The sequence below is a fragment of the Carcharhinus amblyrhynchos genome, chromosome 12, assembly GCF_965287045.1.
Source record: "Carcharhinus amblyrhynchos chromosome 12, sCarAmb.v2.hapA, whole genome shotgun sequence".
Lineage (NCBI taxonomy): Eukaryota > Metazoa > Chordata > Chondrichthyes > Carcharhiniformes > Carcharhinidae > Carcharhinus > Carcharhinus amblyrhynchos.
The window spans coordinates 41,157,534-41,180,691 of NC_137335.1; the positions used below are offsets into that span (position 1 = coordinate 41,157,534).

At 43.6% G+C, this 23,158-nt stretch overlaps 1 protein-coding gene across 3 annotated transcripts in view; it reads right to left on the minus strand.

Moving 5' to 3' along the window:
- cfap36 (cilia and flagella associated protein 36) overlaps positions 1-22,938 on the minus strand; it is a 105,972-nt gene extending 83,034 nt beyond the window's left edge. Inside the window, exons 1-3 of one of the 3 annotated variants that reach the window (XM_080200405.1) lie at positions 22,714-22,935; positions 22,342-22,406; positions 32-133 (exon numbers count right to left, since the gene is read on the minus strand). In XM_080200405.1, the coding sequence (XP_080056531.1) occupies positions 32-133; positions 22,342-22,406; positions 22,714-22,873 (327 nt within the window). In that variant the 5' untranslated portion in view covers positions 22,874-22,935. Of the gene's footprint in view, positions 1-31; positions 134-22,341; positions 22,407-22,713 lie in introns of all 3 variants that reach the window. The other 2 variants (XM_080200406.1, XM_080200407.1) reach the window with 2 other exon arrangements.
- Between the last annotated feature and the right edge of the window lie 220 nt (positions 22,939-23,158).

A 23,158-nucleotide genomic window follows, 5' to 3' on the forward strand; every position in this document is an offset into this window, starting at 1 on the left:
ATGGGAGTGACAGAAGTTGCTTTTTTTTTACCTGAAATGACTCAGACTGTGCAAGTGGGGAATTGCAGGCTTCCAAAAACTGGTCCTCCTGGATCCCAACATCTTGGAGATAGCCCTCTAACAATTGTTCTACCTGCAGTACAACAGGATAAGCTAAGTATGCAGAAGTGAGCACCACCAAACACAGACAATTGAACTTAACATTTAGTGCTTGCAAATTTCAAAACTTCAAGCACATTTAAAGTAAACAGTATTGAGAAGATGGAGCATTCTACCAATATTTCCAAACAACAAAAAATTGATGATCCCTTTGGATGGTGTGTGCTCTGTTTTTATTTATCACCTTTCTTTTACTTGCGATCTGCTGTTATTTTCTCTTCCCTTCTCTGGCTTCTCTCATTTCATGTTTGCCTGTGCCAGAGAGGAGGCAGATGACCAGCTGCAGACTAGAGACAAAGTTACGTGACCAATCATGAATAGATACGTACAATAAACATTTCATTTCTTACGCATCAGTTTTAATTATTATCCAGATCATTGTACAAAACTGCATTTTCAGGGTCAAATTGATTTTTTGAACAAGAAATATGGTTCATAGAAGTTCAAAATAATCATACTTTTAAGCTCAAAATGCCAGAGCTTTATCAAGTGTATTGCTTGCATTTTCCAAATGGATGGTGAACTGATCCAGTGGTGCTCAGCAGCATGGCTGCTGGCACCTGGATGTTTCCATATGTAGACATATGGGGCAGAATTTTCCATTTATAAGACTAAGTGAGGTAGAAGCACTCACCCTGCTGGCCCGAATACTGAACTTGCTCCCAATTCTGTGCTTGAAAGTTCATTACTTTTGCACAGGCCAAATCATCTGGCAGGTCAGGAGCTGACTTGTTCATCTGCTCTCAGCTAGCGGGGTTCAAAGTTAATGGGGAATTAGTGGCTCAGCCCAGCTGGAGTGAAGGGAGGACACCCCCTGCCCAGAGGGTCGCGCAGGGGGTGTCCCCCTGGATATTGGCACCCTAGTAGTGCCAGCCTGTGCCCCTGACACTACCCATGGAGGAAAGTGCCAATGCCCAGGGAGCACCTTGGCACTGTCCATCAGGCATGAGTCAGTGCCAAGGGGGTGATCAGTGGGGTGGGGGATCCCGCTGCCACTTTGTGGTCAGGACCCACGTGGGAAGGAGGGAGGCTAGCAATTGGGGTAGGGGTTAAAAAAAATCAGTGGGGGAGGGGCAGGGGGCACAGAAAGCATTGCAGGAGTCATGTGGCTGGCCAGCAACTAGGAGGCTGGACGTGCGGGGCCTCTGTGCACGCATCGATCCTGGCACTGACAGATTCCTCTCTCTCTGTCTCTCTCCTTTCTCCTCTCTTTCCCCCTTTCACATCCCTCAAACCCTCGCTTCTCTCTCTTCCTCTTTCACATCCTCTACAACATCAATTTTCAGTCCACTGACGTCAGGTGAAGGAAAACCTCATTGAACTTTGATTCTGGAACTCATATGAATCAATACTTATTTTCTCTATCCTTCTTTACTGTCTGCATGAAGTAACGTTGCAAATCCTGCTTCACGTGTCCCTCTGATCTGGGTAATTCCTAGCTATCGAATCTCAATTCCCAGTGATACCATTAGAATGATATTACCCAATGAAAAGATCTCAAAAACTGTGCAATCGTTTTCTTTCAACTTTTCAGAAACAATCTTCTGGTATAGTCTGAACAGGATGATGTTACTCTGTGCTCTGGTATCAAGCTTTTGCTCCAGATTTATAATTGTGGGCTTATTTCTCGCACACTTTCTGATCGGAATGGTTGCGTGAATTTATTTTCTCTCGGATCCAGCATGCAGTCGTACGATTCCCTTTGTCTACTGTGTTCTCAAACTAATCATCAACTCCTAGGGCACAGGTGCTTTGGACACACCTAAAAGGAAGCATTCTTTAAAAGAACATCTGAAAGTGTGTGTCTGTTTGAAAGCAGAAAATTCAATCATTTGTGAGGAAGCCAGAGTTCAGCGAGACAAGGTCGTTCACAACGTAAGAATCATCTGGGGGAATTTTGAGGAGAAATCCGGACATTCATTTGGGTTCAGAGCAGAATGTTGTGTCTTACCAGCCCGTTTGTGTATTTAAAGAGACTGTGTTACTGAGACCATTACAACTTAAGATATACTTTGTAACCCATGTTAGCCTTAAAATTTATGTATATTTGTGAAGCTAATAGGCAGATTAAAGGAATATTGTAATCAAATTTTTCATGTTTAACAATGTTTTTCTTGTCGTTAAAAACTAATTAGAAGTCCTGTAACTCTATTGCTCTATGTTTTCTAAAGAAATGTAAAAATTATGGTGTTTTCAGCCAAGGTTCCATTTTGGGATCTTCCTATCCAGTTATAACATCAACTGGGGTCATAACACAGGAAAGAGAATAATGGCGAAGCTGTTTTTTGGACCAGAGAAAGGTATAAAATGGAGTTCCCCAGGAGTCAGTATAAGGATCACTGTTTCTCCTCTATCTAAATTAATGACCGAGACTTGGATGTGCAGGTCACAATTTCAAAATTTGCAGATGACGCAAATTTATGGGAATGACAGCGGGTATTGATGACTTGTGGGTATTGTGAGAATGACAGTGACAAACTTGAAGGGAATACAGTCAGGCTGCAGAATGAAATTAATAGGGCATACAGATTTTATACAGATCTAAAATTTTATACAGATATAAAATTTTATAAATTTAGAGTACAAAAGCAAATTTACAATTTATAATACATTTGCTATAAAATGGCGAGCTTATGGCCATTGTGAAACTGGATAGGAGCATCTATCTGTCTCAGCCAACAGTAGGCTGTGTCCAATGTGTATGTCACTTCTGTAATGAACATCATTACATCCAGCTCGACAGACTGGAGGGGGCTGATTGTGGACAAGTCCCCAGGACCGGACGGAATGCATCCGAGGGTTCTGAAAGAAATGGCGGAGGTGATAGTGGATGCCTTGGTGGTTATTTTCCAGACGTCGCTGGATTCCGGGGAAGTGCTGGATGATTGGAAAACGGCTAATGTTACGCCGTTGTTTAAGAAGGGTGCCAGGCAAAAGGCGGGGAATTATAGGCTGGTTAGTTTAACGTCTGTGGTAGGTAAAATGTTAGAATTTGTCATTAAGGAGGAAATTGTGAGGCATCTTGAAGGGAATTGCTTGATAGAGCAGACGCAGCATGGTTTCATTAAAGGGAAGTCGTGTCTGACAAATTTACTGGAGTTCTATGAGGATGTGTCTAGGGCGGTGGATAGAGGAGAGCCGGTGGATGTGGTCTTTCTAGATTTTCAGAAGGCGTTTGACAAAGTACCTCACAAGAGGTTATTGCAGAAGGTCGAGGGACATGGAGTTGGGGGTAGGGTGTTAGCGTGGATAGAGGATTGGCTGTCAAATAGGAGGCAGAGAGTGGGGGTCAACGGGTGCTATTCGGATTGGTGGATGGTGACTAGTGGAGTGCCCCAGGGGTCGGTGCTGGGGCCTCAGCTTTTTACCATTTATATAGATGATCTGGAGGAGGGAACCCAGTGTAGGGTGTCGAAATTTGCTGATGACACCAAGATTGGGGGAACGGCAAATTGTGTGGAGGGTGTGGAGAGTCTGCAGAAGGATCTAGATAGGCTGGGCGAATGGGCCAGGAAATGGCAAATGGAATTTAATGTTGGCAAGTGTGAGGTGGTCCACTTTGGTAGGAAGAATGGTAGGAAGGACTATTACTTACAGGGCGAAAAACTGCAGCAGGCGACGGTGCAGAGGGACCTCGGGGTCCTTGTGCATGAGTCGCAAAAACCCAGCTTGCAGGTGCAGCAGGTGGTCAGGAAGGCGAATGGGATGCTGGCCTTCATCGCGAGGGGGATTGAATATAAAAGTAGGGAGGTCTTGCTGCAGCTGTATAGGGCATTGGTGAGGCCGCAGCTGGAGTACTGTGTGCAGTTTTGGGCGCCGCACCTGCGCAAAGATATTTTGGCCTTGGAGGGAGTGCAGAGGAGGTTTACTAGGCTGATACCGGAGTTGAGGGGGTTGAGCTATGAGGAGAGGCTGAATAAACTGGGCTTGTACTCGTTAGAGTTTAGAAGAATGAGGGGAGATCTCATTGAGACGTATAAGATGATGAATGGGATGGATAGGATAGAGGTGGAGAGACTCTTCCCGCTCAAAAAAGACAGTAGGACTAGGGGGCACAGCCTCAAGATAAAAGGGGGGCGGTTTAGAACGGAGTTGAGGAGGAACTTCTTCACTCAAAGGGTGGTGAATCTCTGGAATTCTCTGCCCGTTGAAGTGGTGGAGGCTGCCTCGCTAAATATTTTTAAGATGCGGGTTGATGGGTTTTTGATAAGAGAGGGGATTAAGGGTTATGGGGAGAAAGCGGGAAAGTGGAACTGAGCAGCGACAGATCAGCCATGATCTTATTGAATGGCGGGGCAGGCTCGAAGGGCTAGATGGCCTACTTCTGCTCCTATTTCTTATGTTCTTATGTTATGTTCTTATGTTCTTATCATTTGTTATGGCTGTAGAGACTGCTTCATGAATGGCAGACCCTTCCGCAGCTGGCACTGATAAATGGCGCTGGCTCAAGGTCCATTACTGCTTTTTTCTCTTGGATGGGGTATCTTTTCAACATCTGGTAATTTCTTTAGTGCTATACTTTTCCCTCAATCTTCCTGATTTCTTGTCTCCAGGCATTCCAATCAGCACTCAGAGCTGCTCATGCATCTACTCTAATTGTGGTTCATTTGCAGGCAGCCTTGTATTGTTGAAGTGGGAAATCTGTTGGTGGTGTGCCAATAGCAAGCTAGCCATACACATAGCTTTGGGGATGCAACCATCATCCATTCAGCCCTCAAGATCCAGCCAAAGCGTGGTCGCTGACTCAAGATGACAAACATGCTAGGAATTGGAGTAACTGGAGTACTGTGTACTGTGTGCAGTTTTGGTCGCCGCATTTGCGGAAGGATATATTGGCCTTGGAGGGAGTGCAGAGAAGGTTCACTAGGCTGATACCGGAGATGAGGGGGTTAGCCTATGAGGAGAGATTGAATAGACTGGGTCTGTACTCATTGGAGTTTAGAAGGCTGAGGGGGGATCTTAGAGACATATAAGATAATGAAGGGGATAGATAGGGTAGAGGTAGAGAGATTCTTCCCACTTAGAAAGGATAGCAGAACTAGAGGGCACAGCCTCAAAATAAGGGGGGGCAGTTTAGATTGGAGGAGGAACTTCTTCACTCAAAGGTGGTGAGTCTCTGGAATTCTCTGCCAGTTGAAGTGGTGGAGGCTACCTCGCTGAATATATTGAAGTCACGGGTAGATAGGTTTCTGATAGACAAGGGAATTAAGGGTTATGGGGAGAAAGCGGGAGAGTGGAACTGATCCACTTCAGATCAGCCATGATCTTGTTGAATGGCAGGGCAGGCTCGAAGGGCTAGATGGCCTACTCCTGCTCCTATTTCTTATGTTCTTAATTACTGAATGATACATTTCTATATTTGGCATTCTGTCTTGCCAGGAGATGCCCAGTTTCATTTGAGGCAGCCAAGTTGGAAACTGTTCAGCCAGTTTTGACTTGCATAAGTTGTCCATGCCTCGCCACCTGAAAGGAAGATGCTGAAAACATAAGCACAGTACACACGGAGGTTTGTAATTTTTGTTAATTTGCTGTTGGCCCACATTCAATTTTAATATGCCAGCTGCAGACTTGGCAATCCTTCTGCTGCCTTTGGCATCAAAGAATTGGTTGCTGGTAATTGTTGATCCATGGTTTGTGAAGAAGTTGTCAAAAAACTACTGAGTGATGTTGTCAATGTTGATGAAAAATGTAGTCTCCAAATCTTGGCCCACATATTTGGTCTTCCTGATCAGTCCCAAATTCCTTGTAGGCCCATGGGAACTGATCTAAAAGCTGTTGCAAGTGAACTTCAGTTTGGGATGCCAGTGCGGCATCATCAGAAAACAGCAACTTATAGGACTAGGATATTACACACTTTGGATTTGGTGCACCATCTTGCTGAGTTAAACAGCTTACCATCAGCTCTTGCATGCAGGTAGATACTCTCATTTGAGATGTTAAAAGCACACAATAGCAGTATGGAGAAAATATGCCAAAGTAAATTGGCACCAGGTCACAGCCCTGCTTATTTCCAACGATTGTTGAAAGGCTCTGATTATGGCTGACAAAATTGTGCAAGTTTTCATGGAAAGAAGTGCACCCAGGAGTCCAGGTTGGTAATCTATTTTCTGTAGCAATTTAAATACTGTGATTTTGCTGACAAGATTTTGCTGACAAGGCCTTGATGAGGTCTATGAAAACAATGTCAAGTGATTTGTGTTGTTTACACCCTGCTCCTTTAACTGAAGTGAGCAAATCTGGTCAATTGTCTATCTGCCAACTCTGAAGCCCCACAGCCTCAGAGCAGATGTGTGATTTCATGATCAGCAACCTGTTAAGAGCAACGTGATCAAAGACCTTCCCAACATGGAGATACTTCAGTAATCATCACAGTTACTGAAGTCCCCTTGTTCAAGATGAGTATTTTTGCATCGCTCATGTCCTGAAGCATAAATCTTTCCTTCAAGCAGAGACAAAAAAGTTCATGGAGATACTGCAGCAGTGCTGGCTTTTCAGTTTTGATGGTTTCAGGTGGAATGACAGTTTCCTGTGGCTAAATGGCTAATTGTCCTTGTTGAGCTCGAGAATGGTTGGCTCACTATCCAGATCCTCATGAGAGAGAAGTCTGACACTGAGAGCTTCTTTAATGACAACGTTCTCCATTGCATAGAGTTCAAGATTGTGCTCGAAACACATTCCACCTGCTTGGTAGGTTCAATGATGATCATCTTTGTCTTTGCCTAGTATGGGCAAATTGGTTGCTGTTGCTTCTGACTGCTTTCATGATTCCTTCATATTTGATTTGATTTATTATGTATTAATATACAGTGAAAAGTATTGTTTCTTGCGTGCTATACAAAGCGTATCACTCAGGGAAGGAAACGAGGGAGTGCAGAATGTATGTTACAGTCATAGTTCGGGTGTAGAGAACAATCAACTTAATGCGCGATAGGTCCATTCAAACGTCTGGTGGCAGCAAGGAAGAAGCTGTTCTTGAGTCGATTGGTACGTGACCTCAGACTTTTGTAACTTTTTCCCAGCGGAAGAAGGTGGAAGAGATGGAAGAGAGAATGTCCAGGGTACATGGGGTCCTTAATTATGCTGGCTACTTTGTTGAGGCAGTGGGAAGTGTAGACAGAGTCAACAGATGGGAGGCTGGTTTGCATGATGGACTGGGCTACATTCACGACCTTTTGTAGTTTCTTGCGGTCTTGGGCAGAGCAGGAGCCATACCAAGCTGTGATACAACCAGAAAGAATGCTTTCTGTGGTGCATTTGTAAAAGTTGGTGAAAGTCGCAGCTGACATACCAAGTTTCCTTAGTCTTCTGAGAAAGTAGAGGCTTTGGTGGGCTTAACTATAATGTCGGCATGGGGGAACCAGGATAGGTTGTTGGTGATCTGGACAACTAAAAACTTGAAGCTCTTGACCATTTCTACTTCATCCCCATTGATGTAGAGAGAGGCATGTTTTCCACTACGTTTCCTGAAGTCAATGACAATCTCCTTTCTTTTGTTGACATTGAGGGAGAGATTATTGTCGCCGCACCACTTCACCAGATTCTCTGTCTCATTCTTGTACTCTGTCTCATCATTGTTTGAGATCTGACCCACTATGGTAGTGTCATCGGCAAACTTGAAAATCGAGTTGGAGGAGGATTTGGCCACACAGTCATAGGTGTATATGGGGTATAGCAAGGGGTTGAGAACACAGCTTTGTGGGGCACTGGTGTTGAGGATGATCGTGAAGGAGATGTTGCTGCCTATCCTTACTGACTGTGGTCTGTGGGTTAGGAAGTTCAGGATCCAGTTGCAGAGGGAGGAGCTGAGGCCAGGCCACAGAATTCGGAGATGAGCTTCATAGCAATAATGGTGTTGAAGGCTGAACTGTAATAAATAAATAGGAGTCTGACATAGGTGTCTTAGTTATTTAGTTATTCCAGGATTGAGTGCAGGACCAGGGAAATGGCATCTGCTGTGGACCTATTGTGGCAAACTGTACTCGTTCCAGGCAATCCAGTAATCTGGAATTGATTCGTGCAATGAGTAATTTTTCGAAGCTCTTCATAATGATGGATGTCAGAACCAGCGGACGAGTCACTAGACACTGCTTGGCTTTATTTTGGCACTAGGATGACGGTCATCTTCTTAAAGCAGATAGGAACTGCAGTTTGTTGTAGAGAGAGGTTGAAGATGTCTGCAAATACCCCTGTCAGCTGATATGCGCAGGATGTGAGTGCTCGTCCCGGTACCCCATCCGGGCTAGTCGCTTTCCATGGATTGACTTTCAAGAAGGCTGCTCCGACATCTGCAACTGTATCCTCAGACACAGGTTTATCCAAGACGTCCAAGATGGAGGGCGTGCTCTCACTGACCTCTTGCTCAAAATAAGCATAGAATACATTAAGCTCATCAGGGAGGGGCATGTTGGAACCGGCAATTTTACATGCCTTCATCTCATAGCCTGTTATGTCTTGCAGACCTTGCATAGTTGGCAGGAGTCCATGTGGCTAGCCTGGGAATCTAGCTTGGACCGATACTATTTTTTGACATCTTTCATGGATCTCCTCGGATCATATCTGGCTTTTTTGTATAGGTCAGGGTCACCTGACTTGAATGCCTCAGATCTAGACTTCAGCAAGCAGTGGATATTCCTGTTCATCCCATCATTGATTGGGAAACATGCAGATTTGCTTTTTTGGCACATAGTCTTCTGCACGCTTACTAATGAAGTCAGTTACTGTAGTGGTGCACTCGTTCAGGCTGGTTGCAGAGTTTTTAACTTCTGACCAGTTCACTGACTCTAAGCAGTCCCACAGAAGATCATCCAATTTCTCAGACCAACATTGCATGACTTTCTTTGACGGATTCTCCTGCTTGATTTTTGCTTGTAAGCAGGGAGCAGGCTTTGTGGTCTGGTCTGCCAAAATGTGGGCGGGTGATAGAGCAGTAGCCATATTTGATATTGTGTTGCAGTAGTTTAGGATGTTTGGGCCTCTGATGGAACAGGAGATGTGTTGATGGTAACTTGATAGTACGTCCTTGAGCTTGGCTTGACTGAAGTCCCCAGCCATGATGAACCAAGGCCTCAGGGTGTTTCGTCTCAAGGCTTCATATATCCCTCTGGCATTCCCAGATTCAGAGGATTGTGTGTTGTAGAGTTTCAATCAGTATTGACTGGTGAATACTGAGACTTGGAGAGCAGCTAGATTTTGTTTGTAGTTCTTGAGGGATCTTTCTTGATTGCAGTAACAGGCCCCTTTTCAATCCAGTACACATTCCTGTGATTTCTTTTCCCAGGTGCAATGAGTGCAGAGTTAAAGATAGTGTCACGTTTCCCACTTTGACACTGCAATCTGACTTTGGGTGTTGTTGTCCCAGACAGCCTGACTGAGGACGTTGAGTAACTCCTAGGTCTTTTCTGGGCCAGTGATACAATGAATGTTGATCTAAAGATGACCTTTCTTCCAGGAGTATCCTTGACTGAGGTCTGACCATGCTACACACCAAGGAGTGATCTGTGGCACAATCAATTCTGTCATAACTACAAGTGATGAAGACACTGCTGTGGATAGTAACTCTGGCCATGACGAGATCTAGCTGCTGCCAGTGTCATGATCTTGGAATTCGCCAGGACACCTCGCATGAGTTGATTTGGAAGTAGCTGCTCATCACATAGTCCATGGCAACAGCACAGCTCCAGCTACTTTTGTCCACGTTCATTTTGTCATTTCCCTAATGCCTGATGCACCTGGATAAGCCGTGTAGCCAAAACCAACCCTCAAGTTGACAAAGCCTAGGAGGTATAGTCCCTCAATACTGGTAATTCTTCTGATGGCAAGGTCAAATGCCTCATAGAATTGATCCTTGATATCTAGGGTGGTGGTGAGTGTTGAGGCATAGATGCACATGAGACTAATTAACCCCTCACTGGTTGCAAACAAAGGCTAAGAAGTCTTTCTCAGCCTTCTCTGTGGGGTTTCAATTATCAGGAGTTGAATGTTTATTTGCTGCGAAACCCATTCCATACTCATCTCTTGAGATTTCCCCAGCCATAAGAGTATGTAGTGTTTCTCTTTAAGGGAAGCACTTTGAGCGAGCCTAGTTTTGTGCAGCGCAGCAATGTCAACATATAATTTTGTAAATTCAATAATCACTGCAGTCTTGCACAAGTCAACCTGCAAAAGGACATCAGTAAGGCCAGGACAAATGGTCCTTACATTTGTAAAAGACAGGTGTCTTTCTTTGTTGAGTTTGACTTGCCTAGAGCATGACTTAGCAAGCCTCCTGTCTAAAGGTGACTCTACAAGTTCCGAGTACCCATTGAAGCAACATAGATCACAAAGTACATCACCTAACTGACTGGTGGCTACCCAGTGAGACATGATCTCTCCCAACATTGGAAGTAATCCATGGCACCCATTCTCTATGCCAATGAGGGAATACTTATAACCAGTAACTGTTTCTTCCCATGTTGTGCCAACGTACACCTAAAGCTGGAGCTCCCTCCCTAGGACACAAACCTACGCAAATAGTATGGAGACCCTGAGCTGCACAATCATCAGGGCACCCCTCACAGCACTGCTAGAACTGTCCAAAGAAAAGAATGAAACAGCTATTATTTGCTATCAGCTCTACTGCAGGAAATGCCAAGAAACTGCCCGATAGATGACAGATTACCGATTTATTCCCACTCTGGAATTTGTCAGGATTCATTCTTCTCTCTATCTCAAGACACTCACAAAGCAATGCAGCAATTTACTCATAGCTGGACGTTTAGTTTGTGGGCACTAGCATGTAACCACATGCGAATGGGTCTGTATGCAACATTTCTGGAAGCCAGATCTACTCCGAATCCCCCCTGTAGTTCAGAATAAGTCTGTGAGATGCCCAATTTATATATATCGCCACAGGAAGCCACTACATAGAGCTTGTTGATGAAGGAGCTACGTATTGGTGGGAGAGGTTTACGCACTCAGCTGTCCTTTTACAATAGTATACTGCTAGCAAGTGGTGACAGCCAGACTAGCCATTTATTAAAGACAGAAAATAAATTATTGGGAGTTCTATTTGATTTGCTACAGGATGCTCTTTGCAGTCTTTCTCTACTGCATACTGTTCTACTCACAAAATCACTATGCAGCAAGGGAAATGAGGAGCACCTTGTTGAAGAATATCGACAATGTTTCTTAGTAAGGCAAAATCTCAACAATACAAACAAAATTAAGTTCTACCCTAGTCTGATCACATCACTGCAAAATTACTATTGTTACCAGACTACTCAAGGTGATGTCACAAAGCAGTCCTCTATTCTTAAAGAATTGTTTAAAAAGTCACATGAAGCAAAATGTTTACTTAAACCTATATTAATCCATTCTTGGCAGCAAAGCAACACATTATTGATTCTCCCCTACTAGGTAAATGGGACACTTGGCCTTTATCAATCGAGGCAGAGATTACAAAAGCTGGGAAGTCATGTTGGAGTTGTATAGAATTTTGGTGGGGCCACAGCTAGAGCATTGTGTGCAGTTCAGGTCGCCACATTCTTGAAATGATATAATTGCACTGGAGAGGATTCAACATGATGCTGCCTGGGATGGAACATTTATGAAGAGAGGTTGCGTAGGCTTGGGGTGTTTTCATTGGAGCAGAGAAGACTGAGGGGTGATATGATCGAGGTGTACAAGATTATGAGAAACATGGACAGAGTGGATAAGGAACAGCTGTTCCCCTTAGTTGAAGGGCCCCTTAGTTGTAGGTCTAAGGTGAGGGGCAGGAGAGTTAGAGGGGGTTTGTGAGGAAAAACATTTTTACCCAGAGAGTGGTGACGGCCTGGAATGAGTTGCCTGGGAGAGAGGTAGCGGCAGATTGCCCTCACATCCTTTAAAATGTATTGTAAGAAATCTCAGAACACCAGGTTAAAGTCCAACAGAGTTTATTTGGTAGCACGAGCTTTCAGAGCATTGCCCCCTCATCAGGTGAGTAAAGAGTTTGGTTCACAAACAGGGCATATATAAACATGGACTCAGTTATAAGATAATGATTAGAATGCAAGTCTTTACAGGTAATCAAGTCTTTACAGGTGCAGACAACGCGAGTGGAGAGAGGGTTAAGCACAGATGAAAGAGGTGTGAATTGTCTCAAGCCAGGACAGTTGGTAAGATTTTGCAATGATGTAGAGATGCCAGCATTGGACTGGGGTAAACACAGTAAGAAGTCTCACAACACCAAGTTAAAGTCCAACCAATTTATTTGATAGTATTCCCACAAGCTTTCAGAAACGGTGTTCCTTCGTCAGGTGTGTGGACACATGCCTTCCATACACCTGACGAAGGAACACCGTTTCCGAAAGATTGTGGGATTACTATCAAATAAATTGGTTGGACTTTAACCTGGTGTTGTGAGACTTCTTACAAGATTTTGCAAGCCCAGGGAAGTCATGGGGGTTACAGATAGTACGTATGACATGAACCCAAGATCCCGGTTGAGGCAGTCCTCACGTATGCAGAACTTGGCTATCAGTTTCTGCTCGGCGATTCTGCATCATTGTGTGTCTTGAAAGCCACCTTGGAGAACACTTACCCGAAGATCAGAGGCCGAATGCCCTTGACAGCCGAAGTGTTCCCCGACAGGAAGACAACACTCCTGCCTGGTGATTGTCGAACGGTGAGCATTCACCCGTTGTCGTAGTGTCTGCATGATCTCACCGATGTACCATCCTTTCCTGCAGCGTTTCAGGTAGCCAAACATTGGCCGAGTCATAAGAGCATTACCGTGGATGGTGCTCTCATGTGAGATGATGGCATGTGTGTCGATGTTCCGGCATGTCTTACAGAGGTTGCTGTGGCAGGGGTTGTGTGATGTTGTGGTCACAGTTCTTCTGAAGGCTGGGTAGTTTGCTGCAAACAATGGTCTGTTTGAGGTTGTGCGGTTGTTTGAAGGCAAGTAGTAGGGGTGTGGGCATGGCCTTGACAAGATATTCGTCTTCATCGATGACATGTTGAAGGCTGCGAAGAAGATGTCATAGCTTCTCCACTCTGGGGAAGTACTGGGTGATGAAGGGTACTCCGTCTGCCATGTCCCGCAATTGTCTTCCGAAGAGGTTGGTGCAGTTTTTTGCTTTGGCAATTCACAACTGTTGATTGATGAGTCAAGCGCCATATCCTGTTCTGACGAGAGCGTCTTTCAGCATCTGTTGCGTTCCTTCTCATCCGAGCAGATCCTGTGTATACGGAGGGCTTGTCTGTAGGGGATGGCTTCTTTAACGTGTTTAGGGTGGAAGCTGGAGAAGTGGAGCATCGTGAAGTTATCTGTGGTACAGTGAACTGCTGAGGCGACCATCCTTGATGGAGATGCCCAAGAATGCAACTGATTCTAGACAGTACCCCATAGTAAGTCTGATGGTGGAAAAGAACTTGTTGGTGTCATCATGTAGTTGTTTCAGTGATTGTTCACCGTAAGTCCAAAGGAAGAAAATGTCATCAATGTATCCAGTGTATAGTGTTGGTTGAAAGTCCTGTGCGGTGAAGAGGTCTTGTTCAAACCTGTGCATGATGTTGGCATATTGAGGTGCAAATTTGATCCTCATGTGGTCCAGGATGAAGCTGATGAATTGCAGAATTGCGTCTGGAGATTGGCAGTTGTCGGCATTGAGTACTGAGGCAGTTGCAGACATGTATTTGGATGAGCACTTGGCACATCAGGGTTATGAGCCAAGTGCTGGCAGATGGTGTGAGAAGTAGTGTAATTTTTAAGGCTGCAAGAGCTAACAGTACAATCAGCAGTGATGGACGAGTTCAGCAGCATACAGAAAGGGGGAGGCACATGACAGACAGTTAACTAGGTTACACGAAACAGATAACCGCAGTGATGAGATTAAGCGCAAAATGGGAGTTGAGAGAGTGTTAATTGAAGGAATGACACAATACAAGCCATTTACAGTGTTTAAAGTTAACAAGGTTAACAGCCAAATAAGGGGGAATAACACAATACAAGCCATCACAATGTTTGAAAAACAGTATAAAATGTGCTGCAAATCTATGTAAGGTGTGCCTATTTTGACTAGACACCCGGTCTTGCAAGAACGACAAATAAAATCTTGCTCCTTCAGAACTTGACTTGACTAAATTGTTTAACTGTGAGCTGTGTTTCTCACAATTGGGGGCTCGTCCGGGATCCTAACATCCCTGGTAGGGAGGTTGCCGGTGACAACTGGGAAGACGCGTCCCGTTCCAAATTGAATGGTCCCAGGTGTTCATCGGTGGACTTCTCTGCCACTGACTGTTGAGAATCCTAGGAAAGTTGTTCTGAACGAGTAAGTGGGAAATGGTAGGCACCGTCGTGTGGTCGGGCAACGCTGCGGACCAAGGTAAGAAAAGTGACTTTTAAGTATTGCCTTGGCGACCGGGTCGTGGTAGGTAAACCATGGGAAGTGGGGGTAGTAGGACAAAGTCCCCCGGGAAAGGTGCTGGGAATCCGCGGAGAAAGGGTGGGGCCCCAGGGAACATCCCTCCAGAAAGTCCTTTGGGACGGATGTTGGAAGAAGGGTGGGGCCCCAGGGAACATCCCTCCAGAAAGTCCGTTGGGAAGGATGTTGGAAGGTTTGGGCACTAGTACTAGGGATAAAAACAAGACGACAATGATGAAATATTGTGCTTTGTTTGGGTGAAGGAACCAATCAGGAGTCCGTCCGTCTTCTGGCCAAAGTACGGTTCGGTTGAGGATTGGGTTTGTCAGATTCTTAATAAATATGTGAGACAGAAGCAGCCGGCGTCCCAGGAAGGAATTGATCATGCAAGTTGCTGGATAATGTTAATTTAGGGGCTGCGGGGGAGGTTATGTGATGAGGGAGCAGAGGAAAGTCGAATAAGGGAGGTGCCCCTAGAGGCACTGGAGTTTGTGGATGGGTCACAAAGTATATAGATGGATCAGCATGAATGGGATGGACCTACAATTGGTCTGAGCAGAAAGAGGTAGAGAGAAGTATGTCAGTGGAACTGGGAACCCTGACATGGGCTTTTACTGAGGTGCGGGGAGAACGCTAATAGTGGTTATGTATTTGGAATTGTGCATGACTATATGACTGTTTGAGAGAGAAAGGGATTTGTCACGACATGAGGCACCCGAATCAAAACATGGTCAAATTTATTAGAGGCCAGTGAGCTCCCATCAGTAAAGGGTTAAAAAGAGACAAGCAGGCTGACTCTGTATGGTACAGAGAGAGAGAGAGAGAGAGGGTGTAACTGTGTAATTGAGACCCTCATGTGATGTAATAGATATAGCCAATCAAAGTGAATTGCTTTAAGTTTTTAAGTTTACTAAATTATGTAGGGATCGGACAGAAATTTGAATTCTGCCAAGTGGGAAAGGTGGCATTATATTGCATCTTAAAGTTGTGAGGAGAGATAACCATTTAGGCACACAGTAGATTTGATTTTGTACTTGCCTGTGTTGGTTACAAAGGCAGAGCTGTAGAAATAATTAAACATGTAGATTGCACATTAGAATGCTTTCAGTATTTCTTCGTGCATCTGTGCTCCAAGTGATGTTTTGTTTTATTGTACCAGAATTGTAAGAAGGTGCAAGGGTCTTGATTTAGTGAGGATATTTAATGGTGATAAAAATAAATCTTATTTTGGATTTTCTGAATCAGGCTTTAGTTAATTAAACTGCTGTACTTTGACTCACAATTAGTCTCAGAGGTATCTTTACCTACAAGGATTGGTGCCGAAACCTGGGATCTGTTTACGGGTCCGGTTGAATGGCCACAACTGGAGCTCCGGAACAGATTACCAAATTTAAGGGAGTGAATCAAAGTACAGTAGGTGCTCATCTGTGATGAAAAAGTGTGAGTGTGTGTGAGAGGTCTGAGCTGAGCACGTACAGACAAGGAGGCATCTGTCTTTACACCTAGCCCTAGACCAGTTGTTAAGAGGGGTAGCCCCCTACGCAAAGCTCAGGAGTTTGAAGTGGGTGTAAAGGCTAGAGAAGGATGCCTGGGATGTGGTGTTCAGACGTGAGTAAGAAAGAAAGCCGGCTTAATAGTGTGAGCTTAAAGGTGTAAGCTCACGAGTGTAAGCGGTGGTACGGAGGGGACTGATCACCCCTGATAGGTATCACCGGACTGTGATAAGAGCGACCTAGGGGTGGGATCCATTTCACCCACTAGATCAACAATGGAAATGATTGAAAAAAAAGGACAGAACTAAGAAAATTGGAATTCTCTTAGTTCGAATTAATTGAACAGGTTTAAACCAGATTAATTGAACACATCTCAGTCTTGGGTAAAAAAATATTGGGCTGACGACAAGGAGAAAATTAAAACGTCAGAATCACAGATTAGAGAGTTAGAAAAGAGAAACCAAACAAAGAAAATAGCAGTATTGTTAATACATCAGTTAGCTGGACTAATTGAACAAGTAGTCACTTCCACTAAGAAGTGGAGTGGGGATAAAAAAGATTAAGGAATTAGAATTCAGAGTAAGGGAACCGGAGAAACAAAACCAAGTGTTAGAAGACTACTGCAGAGGGACATCACCTCCCTACCCCGGCAGTATTAACAGACGGACAGGAACAGCAAATAGACCCGATAGTCTGGGCAGGGGAAGGAAACCGAGGGGGATTAGACGCTCCTCCTCTGCAAATAAATTTAAAAGAAGGAGAGACGGTGTGTGTTAAGCAATACCCTATACCTTTGCAAGGAAAAAAAAGGATTACAGCCAGTAATTGAAGGATTGGTTAGAGATGGACTGTTAGAACCCTGCATGTCCCCTTATAATACCCCTATATTGCCTGTAAAGAAGCCTGAGGGAACGTACCGCCTGGTACAGGACCTAAGGGCCCTGAACCAGATAGTGACGATGCGACACCCCGTTGACCCTAATCCTTATATTTTATTAAGCAAGATTCCTCCTGATCACGGATGGTTCAGTGTAGTGGACCTAAAAGATGCATTTTGGACATGCCCACTGGTGGAAGAAAGTCGAGACTTATTTGCTTTTGAGTGGGAAAATCCTATCACAGGACGGAAACAGCAGTTCAGGTGGACAGTGCTCCCACAGGGGTTCACAGAGTCCCCAAATCTTTTCGGTCAAGTCTTAGAGCAGGTGTTAGAAAGATTTAAAAAGCCTGATGAAATCACGTTACTACAATATGTAGATGACCTACTAGTAACAGGAGGAGGAAAGGAAAAGGTAATAGAAGCCACAAATAGCTTATTGAATTATCTGGGACAACAGGGATTCAGGGTGCCAAAGACAAAGCTGCAGTACGTAGAGAAGGAAGTTAAATACCTTGGACACCTAATCAGTGAGGGAAGGAGAAGAATAGATCCAGAAAGAATACAAGGAATCCTAGATCTAAATATACTATGGACTAAAAAGGAACTTAGGAGGTTCTTGGGATTAGTAGGATACTGTAGATTGTGGATCAAAGGGTACGCACAGAAAACTAAACAACTATATTTGAAACTGTTAGAAGAAGAACCTAATGTTTTAAAGTGGACAGAGGATCTAAGCTGATAATAGAAACGAAACTCCCTTGGACTAAGTGCTTACCAAAAGCACTTTTGCGTATTTGTACAGCTCCTCGAAAGGATTTGGGTTTATCCCCCTATGAAATGCTATTTGGACTACCTTATATGGGAGCAGTCGGGGAGTTACCGGTTCCTGAAATGAATGATCAATTTGTAAAGAAATATATACTGGGCCTGTCCTCCTCGATATCTTCCCTTAGGAAACAAGGATTATTGTCGCAGACTCCAGCCCTCGACTTCACGGTACATACAATTCAACCAGGAGATCGGGTCCTGGTAAAGTCATGGAAAGAAACTAAGCTGCAACCGGAATGGGAGGAACCATGTCAAGCACTCCTAACAACTGAGACAGTAATCAGGACTGCTGAAAAGGGGTGGACACATCATACTATAATCAAGGGACTGGTAAAACCTCCAGATAATTCCAACACGTGGATGGTCAAACCGACTGAAGAACCTTTGAAGCTGAAATTTAAAAGACTCTAAATAATCAATTTTTAGTTGCGGCGTGAGCGCGGGAAAGGAACTGTTTTGAATTAAGTTCTCTCCTAAAAGGTAACGAGAAAGGGAAGGGGTAACCTGGATAATGCCTTCCTTCCTCTTGTCCAAGAGAGTACTTACAAGTATGGGATATAATTCAGATAAGTTAGAAGAGGACAAGGGAAACACTATGAGCTCAGTTACGGTTCTGGATCTCACTACAACACAGGTAGTAGAGACAGACCTGTGTTCTTTGGTAATATGTGGGGATCTGGTGAGCCAGCAAAAATATTTGGTAGAATCCTTACAATTTTATGCCGACGGAAAGTATCCTTGGGGTAAACTCCCTTCCATAATATCCCTTCATCAGAAACATATGCAGCCAAGATCAGAATGCCTAGATAAGGAATACAATCTTATAGGGACCAAATGGACTGAAAAAAAAAGCAGTCCAGTCTTAGATCCTAAGAACCTCTCCCGGTACTCCATAGCTGGTGGGCCCTTCTTTACAGGTAACTGGACCAGGGACCAACAATTGCACCAGGCAGTATTTGGAATTAGGGTAAAGGAGGGAGGAAAAGATAGCAAATTGAAATGTTGTTTCCGAATCTATGTAGATAAAAATTTGAAAACACCTGACTAGAATGATAAGGTTCCCCAAAACGACCCAAGGGCAGTAAGAGTGGTCGAAGTAAACAACCTAAAACAAATCCTTGAAATAGAGACTGGGTATGAGGAGACTAATGCCTGGGTAGAATGGGTCAAATACACTGTAAAAAGCTTAAATAAAAGCAATTGCTATGCCTGTGCGTCTGGGAAGCCAGTGGCCCAAATAGTACCCTTCCCTCTGGGATGGAAACGCGACAGAAGAGGTATGGAGTGCATGTTAGCCCTGTATCAAGAAAAGGAAGCATGGGGCAACCCGAACTGCACATCCCTATCCCTGATGTTCCCTCCTGTGGAAGCAAAGAACTTAAAAACTCCCCCTCAGTTTCTCACTGCCGTTGTGAATCACACTTCATGTGTGAACCGACAAAGGGCAGAGTTAACTCATAATATGGGGGAGTTAGAATCATGCTCAGAGGTCAGGAGCATTACAGAGAACGGAATGGGAGGGAACTATTCATCATTGAAAATCCCCAGAGCAGATATATGGTGGTATTGTGGAGGAAGGGTACTGAGGCCAACTCTACCCCCTCAGTGGAAAGGTACATGTGCAATTGTCCAATTGGCTATACCATTTACCCTGGCATTTGAAAAATCAAAAGGATCAGGAAAAACAAGAGATCAGTGATAGGAATTTCTTTTGATGAAAAGATATATCTAGATCCCATAGGAGTGCCTCGGGGAGTTCCAGATGAATTTAAAGCTCGAAATCAGATTACAGCTGGGTTTGAATCCTTGTTTTGGTGGGTAACAATAAATAAGAACGTAGATTGGATAAATTATATAAGATTGGGACGAGCAAGTGAATAGTATGTTAGCCAAACTGGAACAACCTACTCGCGCATATCTGGACTAAACCTGGAAAAAGGGATGCTAGTGAAAAATTACAGACAGTAAAAAGAAAAGGGGGGATTGTGAGAAGTAGTGTAATTTTTAAGGCTGCAAGAGCTAACAGTACAATCAGCAGTGATGGACGAGTTCAGCAGCATACAGAAAGGGGGAGGCACATGACAGACAGTTAACTAGGTTACACGAAACAGATAACCGCAGTGATGAGATTAAGCGCAAAATGGGAGTTGAGAGAGTGTTAATTGAAGGAATGACACAATACAAGCCATTTACAGTGTTTAAAGTTAACAAGGTTAACAGCCAAATAAGGGGGAATAACACAATACAAGCCATCACAATGTTTGAAAAACAGTATAAAATGTGCTGCAAATCTATGTAAGGTGTGCCTATTTTGACTAGACACCCGGTCTTGCAAGAACGACAAATAAAATCTTGCTCCTTCAGAACTTGACTTGACTAAATTGTTTAACTGTGAGCTGTGTTTCTCACAATGGGATTACATGGATGCTCAGGTGTTTCTAATGTGTCGATGTGGGCTTGATGGGCCAAAGGGCCTCTTCTGCACTGCATGATTCTATGAAAATTGGAAGAGACCAAGGATTGATTCTTGGGGACTGCAGGGATAACCATGCAGAAAAGGAAGGCCACTGCAGGCAATTTCTTGCTACGATTGGATGGATAAGCATGGAACCAGGCAAACATAGTCTCACTCAACTTGATAATAGAGGAGAGACATTGAAGGAGGACATGGTAAACATCAAAGGCAGCAGGCAGTTCGAGGGATGAGGAGGGATAGTGAACATAGCATTTCAAAAGTGACTTTAATAAGGACCATTTCAGTGTTGTGGCAGAACAAAAGCTTACTGGAGAGCATTTGATTTGATTTGTTATCACATGTATTGCTACACAAGGAAAAGTATTTTGGTTTATAGGTACATCAGGTAATTAAGAACACAAATAGAATTTTATCCTATTGCTGGAGGGAAGGAGTTTAAAAATGAGGAGGTTATGTTGCAGCTTTACAAGGTGCTAGCGAGGCCACACCTGGAGTACTGTGTACTGTTTTAGTTTCTTTAATTGAGAAAGGATATACTGGCACTGGAAAAAGTGCAAATGAGATTCACTAGGTTGATTCCAGAGTTGAGAGGGTTGACTTATGAGGGGAAACTAAGTAGACTGAGACTAAACCCATTGGAATTAAGAAGATGAGGTTATCTTTTAGAAACATCTAAAATTATGAAAGGAATAAATAAGATAGAAACAGGGAAGTTGTTTCCACTGACAGGTGAAACTGCAACTAAGGGGCATAATCTCAAAATAAGTGAGAGCAGATTTAGGACTGAGTTGAGGAGGAACTTCTTCACCCAAAGGGTTGTAAATCTGTGGAATTCCCTGCCCAGTGAACCAGCTGAGGCCATCTCATTGAATGTTTTTAAGATAAAGACAGACAGATTTTTGAACAGTAAAGGAAATAAGGGTTATGGTGAGTGAGTGGGTAAATGAAGCTGTGTCCATGAAAAGATCAGCCATGATCTTATTGAATGATGGAGCAGGCTCAAGGGGGTGGATGGCCTATCCCTGTTCCTAGTTCTTATGTTCCTAGTATTGTTTCTTGCACACTGTACAGACAAAGCATAGCATTCATAGAGAAGGAAAGGAGAAGGTGCAGAATGTAATGTTACCATCATAGCTGGGGTGTAGAGAAAGATCAGCTTAATGTGAGTAGGTCTATTAAAAAGTCTGATGGCGGCAGGGAAGAAGCTGTTCTTGAGTTGGCCTCAGACTTATGTGACCTCAGACTTCTGCATCTTTTTCCTAAAAAGTTGGAAGAGAGTATGTCTGGGATATGTGGGATCCTTGATTATGCTGGCTGCTTTTCTGAGGCAGTGTGAAATGTAAACAGAATCAATAGATGGGAGGCCGGTTTGTGTCATGGACCGGGCTTCGTTCACCACAAGCAACAAACATGGAATTGTGGAATAGATGGCTATGGATTCAGCAGATGACAGCACTTCCAAGGGCTTTGCAGAGGTGATGGTAGTTTGCAAGGTCAAGGTATTTTTTTAAGGAAGATAGTATGACAGGTTTGAAATGGAGGGGACAGTATCAGAGAAACCATTACAAAATCAGCTATCATGTGGACCAGGAATAAAAGTTGCATGATCAGCGGTTTAGTTGAAATAATGTTAGGAGAGTAGACATGAATTGAGAAATATTACTGTTAGGGATGAAAAACCAAGAGAGATGGAAAACAAGTAGGAACAGAACATAGGATGAGTACAAGTATTTAACATTTCAGTTAAAATTGAATGATTTCATTGTTATAGTAATATTTATTTTTCCATAACTTGAAAAATGGCTGGTTCAAAAAAATTCATAATCAGGCCAGCAATCTGAAGAGTGAGAATGCATTACCTTTCAGTGGATTCAAGCTTAATGGAAAGTTTTAATTAGTATATAACATGTTTAAGGGATAGAACGTTTTCCCTAATGGTGCCCACGAAGGAAATTTCGTTGTTTCAGCAGGAATGTCAGAATTTCCGAGAATATACACAATTTATTTTCTTGACATCTCCTTTATGATGTCAAGTTTTGCTGGCTTCTACAACTTTGTTCAGCTGTAATGAAATAGATGACAATAGCGGGATACTAAAACTGTACAAACGAACGAACTCACCAGACCCTTGTAATCCTGATGGATTTCTGTATAAGATAATTTATTTTCTTCTTCATCATCAAAAACTGAAATAGAAAAAAACATTTACATCAGTTTGTCTGTTTTGGTGTCCCCTATCAATTGCCCCAGTCCGTGTCGGCAGCACTTTTCTTTAAGGTTCTGTAAATAAGTGAGCTCATCTTAAAAAAATAACGACGAAATGACGACAAGCAATAACCCCAAGCAGCACGTCCCTGCGACCCAGGAAACGTTGTGTTGACAAATCACAGAAGGCCTAGAAAGCTCTGATAAATCAGAAACCACTAAAGAATATAAAGAAAAACCTTGAAAATACATAAACGAAATAGAAGCGCCGTCGAAGTGGCTACTCACCGGCACAGTTTTGCTCGATAAAATCGGTGACTGGAATAGTCCAACAGGAGCTGCTGAGGAAGCCGGCGATGCCCTCCACCACCCACTCTTCCATTTTCCCAGAGCAGAGTGCCGGAGCCCCGTGTACCCGGATGCAAGCGGCTCTGCCACACGTTTCCATGACAACCGACAAGTTTCGGCACTGAGAGCAACAAGCTCAATGTTCTTGAAAGATCAACCAGGAGGCACGTCAGCCTGCCGCACAAATCCCAGTCTGTTTTTTTCCTTCTGGTGGATTCAACCTCAAGCATTCCTTAAATTTTTTAGGTAGGGGAGGAAAGAAAAAAAAGCCTCGGTCACAATCCCAATTATGACAGACTGAATAAAACGTACACGTTTGTTTTTCTACTGACCAGCAGATGCATCTTGGAGCCTGGCTCTCTGTCGCTATATAAATATGCTTTTA